The sequence below is a fragment of the Urocampus carinirostris genome, chromosome 2, assembly GCF_059441175.1.
Source record: "Urocampus carinirostris isolate Australia breed hairy pipefish chromosome 2, RoL_Ucar_1.0, whole genome shotgun sequence".
Taxonomy (NCBI): Eukaryota; Metazoa; Chordata; class Actinopteri; order Syngnathiformes; family Syngnathidae; genus Urocampus; species Urocampus carinirostris.
In genome coordinates, this window is record NC_142350.1 from 24674242 (window position 1) to 24687606 (window position 13365).

Consider the following 13365-nt stretch of genomic DNA (forward strand, 5'->3'; position numbering starts at 1 on the left):
TATTTACACACTTATTGTTCAGGTACTCAATATCTAAAAATCACATATCTTGATACGTGCTCATGCAAGACTGAAAATCACAAATGTAAATGACAGATGTATTTGTGGCTCGGCAAAATATTGTACATTATTTTCTTCTTTTAACGGTACTGGAGAAATTGAAAAATTTTGATGAAGTCTTATTTGTTTCTTCACTGCTTTAAAATATTGTTTTCTGACGTTGCTTTTGAGCCCGGCTTATTTTCCTGTGTTAGCTTTTAGCACGTTGTTTGTTGACTCTGGCAATGTATGTATGCATGCCAGCCCTGTTTTTTCATCATCGGTAAAGCTTATCAGTATTTTGCAATCATTTCAGAGTTACAGTGTTGCTGCTTTTACTTGATTGGAAAGAAAACGAAATCGCTGCTGTCAGGTCATCCTACCGTAGGACGTCACGAAAAGGTAGGACGTTTCGTATTGGAGATCAAATGTGGCCGTCTGACTGGTTTCTGTTTGATGTCTGAAGCGAGTCTATCATAAAGTTCCCCGTGGAGACAAACTGGCCACTAAAACAATCCTTGTCTTTGTTTAAGGATTTTGAGCCGTTTTGGAGGCTAAAAGGGGTCACTGATTCATCTCATGCACCAGTGGCCCAGAAACATATTTGCAGTTATTATTATCTCTGAGGATAAGTTATCTTGATATCTATCCAGAACAGGATATTGTATAATAAATCTAGGAAAAGAAAATATGGAAAATAAAACAACCACTTTTACTAATTTCAGCGATTTTTTTTTCGCTTTTAAAATAATATTTTGTTCAATCCAGTTATTCATTGCAATTTCAGTCCCAGTGACATCAAATGGTATATTTTGTGTCAAAATGGCCTTGTGCTGTCACGGTCGCCATGACGACCAGTATGCCACGCCCCGAACTCAAGCTGAAGCAGATCAGCTGATTGCTGTTCTGCTTTTTAAGGCTGGATTTTGGGTTTGGCGGGTTCATCAATACTCATTCTTCACAATCCCGGTCTGTTATGCCTTGTCCTGTTTAGTCTGTTATGCCTTGTCCTGTTTTAGTCTGTTATGCCATGTCCCGTTGAGTTCGTGCCGGAGGAACTCTGTATTGTTCTGTTTTGCCCCGGAGTATTGGGCGACTTTTATTTTATTAAATAAAACCTATGGATCGTCAACGCATTTGAGTTCTCCCTTCATGCCTCCTGCCTCCGTTCTGGTCCGGTCACCTTCCACGCCACCACGTCTCGTGACAGAATGAACCAGCCAACAAATAGAACTCAGCGAACGATCCCAGCGCGACTTGGGGAGAGCTGGAGAGCGCAGTTCGGCAGGCGCCTACTGAGTTGGCCTTCCCTGCCCGTTCGAACCACGGCCCCGCCCGTCGTGGCCCTTGCTGTGCCTCGAATGGGGTCCCGGGAAGAATTGACGCCTGCCTGTTCAACTCTCATGCCTGCCTGCCCGACTCCCGTGCCGATTGCCTGCTATTCCGTCTCCCCTGCGTGCCAGCCCGACTCCGACTCTGCTGCCCGTCGGGCCGACTCCGACTCCGCTGCCCGTCGGGCCGACTCCGACTCCGCTGCCTGCCAGTCCGACTCCGCTCCTCCTGTTTTGTCTGTTCTGATTTTGACTCTCTCATGTCTTGTCTGTTCTGATTTTGACTCTCTTATGTCTTGTCTGTTCTGATTTTGACTCTCTTATGTCTTGTCTGTTCTGATTTTGACTCTCTCATGTCTTGTCTGTTCTGATTTTGACCCTCTCATGTCTTGCCTGTTTTGATTCCGCCTGTCCTGTCTGAATCGCCACTCTGAACCCGAACCCCCAGAGTCTGACTCTTCTGAACCCGAACCCCCAGAGTGCGACTCTTCTGCATCGGCCTGTCCTGAGTGCGACTCTTCTGCATCGGCCTGTCCTGAGTGCGACTCTTCTGTAGAGGCCTGTCCTGTTTATCTGTCCTGATTTTGCCTGTCCTGTTTATCTGTCCTGATTTTGCCTGTCCTGTTTATCTGTCCTGATTTTGCCTGTCCTGTTTATCTGTCCTGTTCTCGTCGGTTCTGCCTGTCTGTCATCCCCTGTCCAGTTGGCCACCAGACCCCCCCCTGCCGAGCGCCGATTCCGATCCGCCCGACGCAGATGGCGCCTGCCTCTCCCCGTTCCTGCGTGTTCGGAGGAGGGAGCAGGGTTGCCCCAATCGCGATCGTCAACATTCCGGGGCGCGAGGTAGTAATTTTTTCTTTTTTGGGACCTCGGGAGCTGTCCCTTAAGAGGGGGGCTCTGTCACGGTCGCCATGACGACCAGTATGCCACGCCCCGAACTCAAGCTGAAGCAGATCAGCTGATTGCTGTTCTGCTTTTTAAGGCTGGATTTTGGGTTTGGCGGGTGCTGGTTCATTACTCTTATACACAATCCCGGTCTGTTATGCTTGTCCTGTTTTAGTCTGTTATGCCTTGTCATGTTTTAGTCTGTTATGCCTTGTCCTGTTGAGTTCGTGTCGGAGGAACTCTGTATTGTTCTGTTTTGCCTCGGAGTATTGGGCGACTTTTATTTTATTAAATAAAACCTATAGATCGTCAACGCATTTGAGTTCTCCCTTCATGCCTCCTGCCTCCGTTCTGGTCCGGTCACCTTCCACGCCACCACGTCTCGTGACATGTGCTTTTTAAAAAGATTTTTCTTGTATGCTTAACTTCCCTCTACCGTAGGAGACGATGATATGTACGTAACATGAATTAATTTATTTACTCTGATTGCAGTAAGGTACACTAAAATTCTATGTCCCCAGTCGTGTTTGACTGGCTTCTGTTACAAATATAAATATCGAATCAATTCAGCGTTTTTCAATATTTCTGTATTTGCCTTAATGATGATATTCCTCACCTCATGTCACTGTCCGTTATGAGTGCTTTTATCATGTTTAAAATCACCAAAATAGGTTGTGTCCTCGTGTAGACCATCCATATATTAAGCACCGCTGCCTCTGTTCCTGCTTCCATTCACTTGGGTCCACTCGCAAAACGTATTGTGTATCGATCGATACTACTATGTATATACTTGGATCAATAACAACATTCCCAGTATCGCCAACCCCTACTACACACTCGCCAGAGTATTAGCTACCTACTTGGGCTTCTGGCAGCTTTTATATTACCAGCAAGTGTTCTGTTAAGGATAATACATAAATGGAAAAAAGAAATGAACAGGGGAAAAAAGGAAATTGTATAGGGATTGGATCCCGCCTTCTTTTGTTGCCGCCTACCCTGAGTAACATACTGCCTTTTATCTCAGATTGCAGAAGCAGAGATAGAGCTATGATGAGAATAGAGACAGTAGATAGGTCCACTGCTCCCTTCTTAGCAAAATCATCTGGTTTCCAGTCTGCCTTACCAGGACCAGATGGATACATCTCCTTCTGGATCCAGACACCCCACAGATTTTGTCACGCTGCGGTTTTCGCTAAGGGAAAAAAAATAGCAAACGCAGTCTCTGCTTCATCAGGCGAAGACTACAGGCTAAAAAAAAAGGCTTGCCTCTATTTCACGGACTATCCTATATCGGTAATTTTTGAAGCATTTTATTATAGGAAAACAATCAAAGCTCTTGACTGAGGGAGTTTAACTTGTAATCAACCCCTCAACGGCGGACCGTCAGACTATTTTTGAACAAAGTCGTGTCTTCACGATGTCACCAGTCAGTGAAATATGCCATGCCACATATCATTGAAAAGTGTCAACTCTTGGGATTCAATATAAGAGGACTGTTTCAAAATATACCCAACAGTTAAACATAAAGTTCAGTCTGAAATAAGATACTGTCATCGCGCCCCTATCACTTGTTCTGATGGTCAGTTGATGAAATAATTCTCCACATACATGGTCTTGTTGCGAGAGTCCATTGAATCTAACCATGTAACATTTTGACTCCAAAACACTCTGTGTTGCCCTATAATTCCTGTTTAAAAGTAAACAGACTGTAAAATGATTTCCAATATGGCTTTTAGAGTCAGACCGTTTAATTGACATCACTCTCGACCAATTACAAGCTTTTTTTTCATAGTCCTTACCCTAAAAAAACATTTAAATGCCTGTATTGAGTAAACTGACATTACCTACTATGGCTTCAAAGTCTTCAACCAGGAGTGGCTGATTTAATAATAATAATAATAATAATTTCCTTGTATTGTCATTCTGTGTAACAATGTACACAGAACGAAATGTCGATTGCACCTGACCCGTTGTAGCGAGCCGATGCAGCCGCAGCCAACAGAGGGCGCCGCCGACCACTTTTTAAGTCTTAGGAATGACTCGGCCGGGGCGCGAACCACCGACCTCCCAGTCTCAAAGCGGGCGCCTTACCATCTAGGCTACTGAGCTGGTATATAAATGATGATTGACACATTTGTTAGCCAATAATTTTCTTTTAGAAACACTTTGACATACTTTTGGAAAAATGTGTAAAATACATTGTTTAGTGTTTCAGATTCTGATCCAATTAGACCTGGGAGCAGGTAAGGGATCATGCTATATTCCTGGCTGTTTTCCAGCTAAGGGGCCGGTCACACAGCCATTTGCGGCTGAATCACGGCCAGAAATTTCTGCCTGTGAGGCGGACGCTATTGGACGCTTTGAGATCGCCATACAGATGAGACACAGCAGTGCTTATCACACGGTCGGAGATTCGCGCGCGGGTGGCAGCGCGATTAAGCTTTGCGCTGCTCAATTCTTTAGAGCGCGGGTACACAGCCTTTCACGAGCGTATCGAGGTTGAAGCAGACGCTGTTGGGCGCTTTAGGACGCTTTGAGACCACAATATAGACGTGAACACTGCATCACTGGTTAAGAGGGCACAGCAGCGCCTGTACTTCCTGCGGAGGATGAGGAGAGCCCACCTGCCCCCACCCTCCCTCATTACATTCTACAGGGGCACCATAGAGAGTATCCTGACCAGCTGTATCTCTGTGTGGTGTGGAGGCTGCAGCGCTACCGACTGGGGTAGTGTGAGGAGGGTAACGAGGACAGCAGAGAAAATAATCGGGACTACACTTCCCTCCATTCAGGACATTGGCCAGAAGCACTGCCTATCCCATGCTAAAAACATTACCGGGGACCCCTCTCACCCCCATCATGGACTGTTCACTCTGCTAGCCTCTGGGAAGAGGTACTGCAGTGTGCGGTGCAGGACCACCAGGCTCCGCAATAGTCTAGTCCCCCTGGCCATTAGACTGTTAAATGGTCAATCTAACATATAGTTAACTTAAATCTAAACGGCTGCTAATCTGACTTTTTGCACTACTGGCAGTTTTTTTTTATAGCTTGCCACTCCTTGCACATTGCTCTCTGCACTATTGTAATTACAGCGTTATTGTTACAGTGTTAATGTTACTGTGTACCTGACTTGTTAACCTGACTGCCCATTTTGCACATCTGGTTAGCTACTCTTCTTGCACTATCGGCACTATGGTAAAATACTATACGTAGCCAAAATACAATACAACATTATTTATATCTGTACATTCAAGGAAACTGTGGGGGTCAGATGCATCGACATTTCGTTCTGTATACACGTGTACTAGAATGACAATAAAGTAGATCTGAATCTGAATCTGAATCTGAATCTGAGATACAGCAGTGCTTTACTCGCAGTCGGAAATTCACACGCGGTTGGCCGCGCGAAAAAGTTTTGAGCTGCTCAAAACTTTGAGCACGTGTTAACCGCGGGCGGCACACGAGGTAATGACGCGGAAATGACGCGGAACGACGTGCTCTGGCCGCGGCAAGGGCGTGGTTACACATGGGTAGGACGGGAAATTTCAGAGGGTAATCGTGGGTGGAGCATGATAATAGCATGTTCTGCGCCTGTATCGCGGTGTTATTACGTGAAATTAGCGTGTTACGCGTGTGACGGTCAAACGCCTTTCTCCGCGTATATACAGCGCGATTTGCCGAGCACACGTCAGTTGTGCTCGAGACGTCAAGGGGGTGAACATGGATCCCCGTCAGCGTAGTGACCTCGTCTTAATCCATTTTTATTTCTTGACATTTCTTTTCATTTCATAACAAGATAATAAAATAAAAATGAAAAACTATTACAATAATAACATATTGGCTTCTTCGGTGCCATAGCTTGAAATCTTGATCTTCACGGGACTGTGTCTTGAGCGGTTATGATTTCTACAGCCCGGTGTTATGCCGAGAAATACATCTCTGCCGAGATTTGCATCCCCTCGCTACTACAACCACTTTTACCTCATTTTATTTCACTTTTATATCACTTTTAGGGAATGTAATGGCGAACATATAACCAAAACCACTTCGTCTTGCATTTGTTGGGAATGTAATACAACTTAAACCATTCCGTCTTTGTTTTTGTTGTGAACGTAATCGAACGGTAGTGCACACGTATATGAAATCCTCCCCCCCTCGCGTGAACGCGCATTCTGCTGCGCTTCCAACAAAAGCAATCGTATTCTATATAAAACGCCTATTAAAACAATAAAGCGAGCTAATTATAACAATTGGGAGATCCTAGTCTATATAACGCGTTTATTTAAACAATAAAGTGCGATCGTATTCTACAAAATGCGTTTATTAACGCGGATGAAAAAGTCACCAACGTCAATGCACGCTTCCAACAAAAGCGATCGCAGCAGAATGCGCGTTCACGCGAGGGGGGGGAGTGGGGGGTCGGGGGCGGGGGCTGTGCGTAGGAGTAGGATTTGGGCACAACACTGGCTCGGGAGCTTTTATACCCGTGGTCCACAGGAGAAAATGACGCGGAAATGACGCAATGAGGAAGCGGAACAGTCGCCGGCGTCTGTTTTGCGGGCATACCACAGATGAACATCGGGTTGGCCAATTTTGCGCATTTTCCATCGCGGGCAACCACGGGCAAAAAAAACCCGCAAAATTTTAGCCGTGATTCAGCCGCAAACGGCTGTGTGACCGGCCCCTAAGATGACTCAAGGTTAGTAGCACTTAAAGTATTATTTCAGTTTGGGACACAACTTCAGAGCCTTACCTTTCAAAAGACACCAAAAGCGTCCATTATCTCCAAATGTTTTAAGAAAATATGTGTTTCAATGCATTTCATAGGCTAAGAGACCTGTAAAAACCAAAAGTGAATGTCGATATGTTCCTGTTCTTAATGGTAGAAAATAGGTCAATACTGAAAGGTGAGTGCTTTCAATAGTATGTGACATTCTAGCAATGGTGGTTGTTACTAGGGCACGGTGTGGTTCCGGGGTTGCCGGTTTGAAGTCAAACGGGCCTTGTAATGTGGACCGACTTTACTCACTTCACCGAAGGGTGTCAAGTGACTCCAAATTAGACTTCTCTGCTATTTGACGGTAGCCTCAACAATGAAACCACTTGACTATGAGACGTCCCTAAAATAAATTGTCCTAAAGATCTTTAAAGCATTAAATGAAATCAACACCTCAACGTAAAACGACCACGAAGATGTAAACAAACATTTTTTTTGAGTTTTGTGCCCCTAAAGATGGCTGCCCTCCCCATCTGAAACGTAAAACCATCTGTAAGTTTAAAAACAATAAAGCCCTCTCTGCACCAGACCTCAACCGCAAACCCCAGCGCTTCAGCACCGTCTTTTTTTTGTGTCAACCGCGGGACGTACGCACATTTTTTCATTTCGTGCTTCTATCCTTACGCCAGATGAGAAATCCCTTCACTGGCAAGTCTGGGTAAACAAAAATGGCTCAGGAGCCACTAAAGCTTGTCCCTGAGGCCAGAGTGGAACGAATGAATGCAGTAAACAGGAGGTTTGTTTGATCAGGGAAACATATGAGAGACGTGTCCGTCCTCACTTCTTTTTGGTGAAAGAGTGCAAATAGAAGAAGAGGAGAACACAGAGCAAGGGAGGCTTCGGAGCACCCAGCGGTTTTGGGTTTGGGTTAAGTGGCGGAGAGTGCTGGCTCATTAAAAAGTATTTAGCGTACGGCTTTAGCTCTACAGATCTGTCTAAATTCAAACAACAGTGGCCATTTCATGCTAAAGGAAACAAATATTGTTGATAACAATTGTCTGTCAATGTACAATTCAACTTAGACCCGATTATTATAGTCCACAGTTCATGGATCCCCTAACCGCCTGCGTCGTCAGGGCACCACTAAGGATGCAACTCTGGACAGCTTTTGCCACTGTTGACAGTTTCTGGCATGTGTTTGGGTCGTGGCACCAGTTCATTGCGTGATGTTGTGGGCCCAGTCCTTCTTCTGACCCCTTAGAGAATAATGTTGGCCAGTCCAGATGATTTTGCGACGTGACCATACCACTGCACTTTCCCTCTGATTATTTTGCGCTGTTTTGTTTGTCACATGGGCTATGTAGCTGATGCCTAAAAGTTTCCTTCAGTATTGCATCTACTTTGCTTGGATTTTCCATGTCTCGCAAGAGTAAAGGAAGATGGAAGTAACTAGCGCTGATGGAAGTAACTAGCGCTCGCATGAGTTATCTTTGATTTCACTGTTATGTTTTTGTCCCCCCAGATGGGTTCAAGTCTGGCAAGTGCGACTGTGGTTTGAGCTATCCTGGCCATGATTTCGTGTTACACGTCAAAGTGTCCTTGGGTAAGACACTGAACCCCTAATACCCCCAATAAGCAGGTTAGCGCCTTACATGGCTGCAAGCCCGCTATTGGGAAATGTGGAGCACATTGTAAAGCGCTTTGGGAAGTCATTGACTTGAAAAGCGCTATAGAAATGCAGATCATTTCATTTCATTTTATCATGTTCTGACCCCTATTCCAATATTCAAATTTGGTGACACGTTCTAGCTCTTTGTGGTTTAATGTGATGTTTGTTGCGATACCTTGGGGATTGTTGGTCATTACTTTTGTTTTTTTCTGTGCTAATTTCCATCCTATACTGGCTTGATGCTTTTTCCAGGCGATTGACCAGATCTGAGTTCTTGTTATTCTCCTGCCAGTCCGGCAATATGATCAGCAAAACAGAGGTTAGTGATGTTCTTTCCTCAATGCTGACTGTACCTTCATGTTGGTCCAGGGCTTCTGTCGTGATCCTCTCAAGGAAGATGTTGAATAAAGTTGGAGAGAGAATGCCGCCTTGTCTCACACAGACTGTGGTTTAAAAGCACGCTGCAATGGTACCATCGATCAGTACTGCACTGTTGGCATTGGCATACAGTTGTTCAATGGTCCGAACTAGTTTCTGGCCAATGTTTTACTTGTGCATGGTGGACCACAAGGCGGCTTGCCATACTCTGTCAAAAGCCTTCTTGAAATCCACCAGGACATGATAGAGGTTTCTCCCTTTTCGCATAGGATGCGCAGATTAAATATTTGTTCTGTGGTTGACTTGATTGTAGCAAGTCTAAAGATATTGATTTTTACATGAAACCAAGTGTAACAAGATACATTTTTTTGAATCAACAAGATCAATGCTTGATGGTTTCCATATTGAGTTGTCGTCATCCGGAAGCACGGCAGTATCGGTGTGGGTGGGCCAACACACACAAATGCGGCGGCACCAGATTAGGAAGCGGTAGGCCACGTCATTTTACAACTGAGGAGTTTCTGTAAAGTGTTTTGCCGGTCTCTTGCGAGTTGTGAAACCCATCCCACAAACACATACACCAGGCGTCTCTCGTTCTTTCACTGCCACTTGAAATTAGCATCAACCCTGTCAATGCTTTTTTTCCCAACAAAAACACAGGCTTTTTCTTTTAAAAGTCACCTCCATTGTCTTGTTTGTCTGTGCTCAACTTCTACGATATTTATATCCTGTAATAGTTGCATAGATACCAGAAGTTCCACCGGTTTCTAAATGAATATCAAGTACAATTAATACTAACTCTTTTGCCTGATAGAAAAGAATATCTTGACTGCAGATACCTTATATTAGGGCTGGTTTCACCAATGACGCCAGCTACCTTTTACATCAGTAGAAGCCAATGGCATTGGCTAACTTGTTTCAAGGTACTGTATCGGTACTCATATAGTGACTAATACAGGGGGGCAGTTTGTTGTCATGTCACAATAACAAATATAACCTTTCCAATAGTTTCATGCAATAGTAAAAAAAAGAATCACTCCTTAAGAGGCGGTATGTCTTATTTAGCACCTCCTAGTGGTAAAAAACGTGATTAAATAAATATTTATTTAAATAATATGCAGAAAATACGTGAACTATTTGACATAATTGTCTGCCATCTTGCTTCCATGGGTACCCAAAAACCTCCAAAAGCCTCTGCAACAAAACGAGAATTAAAATGGTTTTATTTGGTCACTTTGAGCCTCTGTAGTTAGCTTTCATTCTTGAGCTTTCTAGCATTGTTTTGCACTACACAGTACAGCACACTCTAGTGATCAAATCATAAAAATTGTCCCTTCAAATATTGGTTTTTAATTATCTGTCTTTTGTGAGAAGAAAATATGTTATCAGTGATTACGTACTCACTTTTAGTCCCTTTAAATATCCTTATATCCTTGTTAATTGTCAGAACCAAAATGTCCTTATTATGATGTGATGTCATACTTGAATATAATTATCTACCGAGTACTACCTGGCAGTGAAAGATGTACTCTGGTGTAGCCTTTTTGAATTTGATGTTCCAGACGAGAGCAACACCGTCAGGTTCGTGGGGCGCGTCTTCGTTATTGTTGTAGGAAGCCACCAGCAACTCGGGATACTAAAAACAAATCAGAAGGTTTATAGTCCCCAACTTTTTTTTAAAAACATTTTTATGAAAAGATAAAACAAGCTCACCTGAGGGGACCAATCCAGGCAGGTGACGACACGATGTTTTGACCAATGATCATCGTAGAAAAGTCGAGTAAACGACAAACTAGAGCCCCCGGAAAGGTCTCTACAAAAACATGAAAAATGCTCAAATAAATCTGGGCATATTCCACAAAAGTGGAATAAAGAAACCCAGGCTCACTGAAAAAGCTCAGCTCAATCTAGTCTGTTTTAATCGGTTGCGCGTTTGCCAACCCAGGATGAAGATATTTAGGACAAATAAACGTTGACGGCATTTTCAAACAGACCTGCAAAATCGATCTCAAAATTGCGGATCACAAAGTGCAGCTGAATAGCAACAAGTATTATGAAGACTAAATTATAAGAAAAAAGTTTACACTACCACTTATTAAAATAAGGGAGAAAGAATGACAGATGATTGAACACTGGTTCGATTAAACTATGCTATTTGTAATCATTTACAAATAATATACTGTGGTTTAGCTGTATAATCCTGGCCTGTCATTCAGTAGTCCTGTGTTTTATTGCTGGCTAATAAAGCAAATACAGTTTTATGCCTACTTTTCCTAATGTTTTTTTAAATCTTTTCTTTTTAAAATCCTTTATTACATAATTATTCTGGAGTGTCACGTCTAATCTCATTCTAAACAATCTTTACTACGATTTTATCAATGACAATAAATTTAAAGCAATGCTCACTACATTTGTATTAATGCCAATACAGACAATTCTAATTATAATTCTTAGGCACTCAATTATTTTTTACTTTGTTTTTTAACATTGGTCCTTCATAAAGAACAAACTTCTCTTTTTGATGAGGGAACAGATGAAGGCGAGTTGGACCTATATATACTATATATTTTAAAAATTCTTTTGGTCACTTTTTAGAATCTCAAAAACCTAAATTATATACATATTCATGAAAGCTTTGGCAATTTGACAAGCATTCTTAATTGGCATAGCAAAAAACTGTGTCAATTGACTACTGTGTCAATTGACTATAAATTGATTGATAACATTTTATAGTCAACAAAGTTTGATACCTATATGTAGAATTTTAATGCAGGATAATTAAAAAGATGAAAAATAGTAAAGAAATCCATGAAAATGCTTTATAACCTATTCATTATTCACACGATTGACAGCAGTCCTGAAGTAGCTCTATGGTTAATCTTTGCCTGTTTTTTAGCCTGATCTAGAGCAGGCTAACTAGAGAACAAATCACCATAGTAACAGAGGCACGGTAAGTTTAACCTGCTTTCATGCAACCAAATTGAGGATATATTCAGCCAAGATAATGAAGATATCCCGGCTTAATCCTTTATCTCGATTTCATGCAATATCCCCCGGACTGTTTAGCCCTTAGCTCACCCCTCCTTGTCCTCTAGTGCTCGGCCAGTGTAGTCAAAGAAGATGTCGTCTCTCTCGGCCAACGCTCGCTCCATTACTCGGATGCTGCAATCGAAGAAATTCTGAAACTCGGCCGAGTGAAGGATTTGTTGCCTCTCCTCCTCCGTCAACTCCAGGAGGACTGGGAACGAGTCTGTCGGTAGAGACAAATTTAAATAGAATCGAATTGTCTCTATTGTCACTGATGTCAACATTGTGAAACATTGCATGCAACGAGATTAGACATGGAACTCGATGAAGTCTTTAATCAAACCCTTTATTGACCAAGTATCATACAGGCCTCAAGAATTTTTGGGATTATTTTGGTTGAGACTGGTCTGCTTCAGACCAACTTGTTCTTTCATCCAACTCTCCGCTATCCTCCTCTATCAACCTTTTCAAACAGATTGTCACTCTGAGATCCTTTTCGACATTTTCACTTATCTTTCTCTCTCATAAATTGATTTGTTAAAAATAAAGGCTGACTCTCCGTCCCTGCTTAGCTCCGCCTCTGTATGTGTCATCTCTTGCATGTGATTTAACGGTTGCCACCCGTGGATACCTGTGATATTAATGCCTGAGGGACTATACATTGTGGGAAATTGCTAAAAAGTGCTTGGACTGCTCTAAGTTATCATAATAGTGGGATGTTTGTGAATGAAAAGGAATAGCAACAATACAACAGTGTTATAAAAATAAGTGCAATTACATTTAGCAGCACCAAACACCCCAAAATAAGCCACATGGTATATATTTTCTGTTTTGTGTAATAACATTTAGCAGTAACAAAAAAGGGAAAAATACCCAAAACAAGTCGCAAGATATACCACCTAGTAGAAGCCAAAAGGTAAAAGAGGCAGTTGCCGTGGTCGGAAGTGTCTTTTATAATCTTGATGGCTCTGCTACGGTATTGCAAGCCGTTAATGTCCTCTAGACTGGTCAGAAGCAGCCGGTGATCTTTTGGGTTATTTACTTCTCTCTGTATACTTTCCCTGTCTGCTGCCGTGCTCCCAGTATACCACTTCGTAAAGATAAATGCCAGAATGCTCTCCACTGTGGCTCTGGAGAAGCACGCCAGCAGTTTGTGTTCCAGGTTTTCCCTCCTGAGAACCCTCAGGAAGTGGAGTCCACGGCTGCTTGGCCTTCCCAACCACAGCCCTGGTGTTGGCAGACCCGGAGAAGTGGTCGGAGATGTGCACTTCCAGGAGTTTGAAGTCTCTCTATACAGTCTCCATTGATGATCACTATAG

The 13365-nt window shown here is 42.9% G+C and overlaps 1 protein-coding gene across 5 annotated transcripts in view; it reads right to left on the bottom strand.

Annotated features, from left to right (window-relative positions):
- Positions 1–13365, bottom strand: part of dync1i1a (dynein cytoplasmic 1 intermediate chain 1a) — a 69007-nt gene that overhangs the window by 22060 nt on the left and 33582 nt on the right. For all 5 annotated transcript variants that reach the window (XM_088329547.1, XM_088329550.1, XM_088329549.1 and 2 more), the window contains 3 exons: positions 12098–12269; positions 10733–10832; positions 10530–10655 (listed from right to left, as the gene is read on the bottom strand). In XM_088329547.1, the coding sequence (XP_088185673.1) occupies positions 10530–10655; positions 10733–10832; positions 12098–12269 (398 nt within the window). The remainder of the gene's footprint in view (positions 1–10529; positions 10656–10732; positions 10833–12097; positions 12270–13365) is intronic.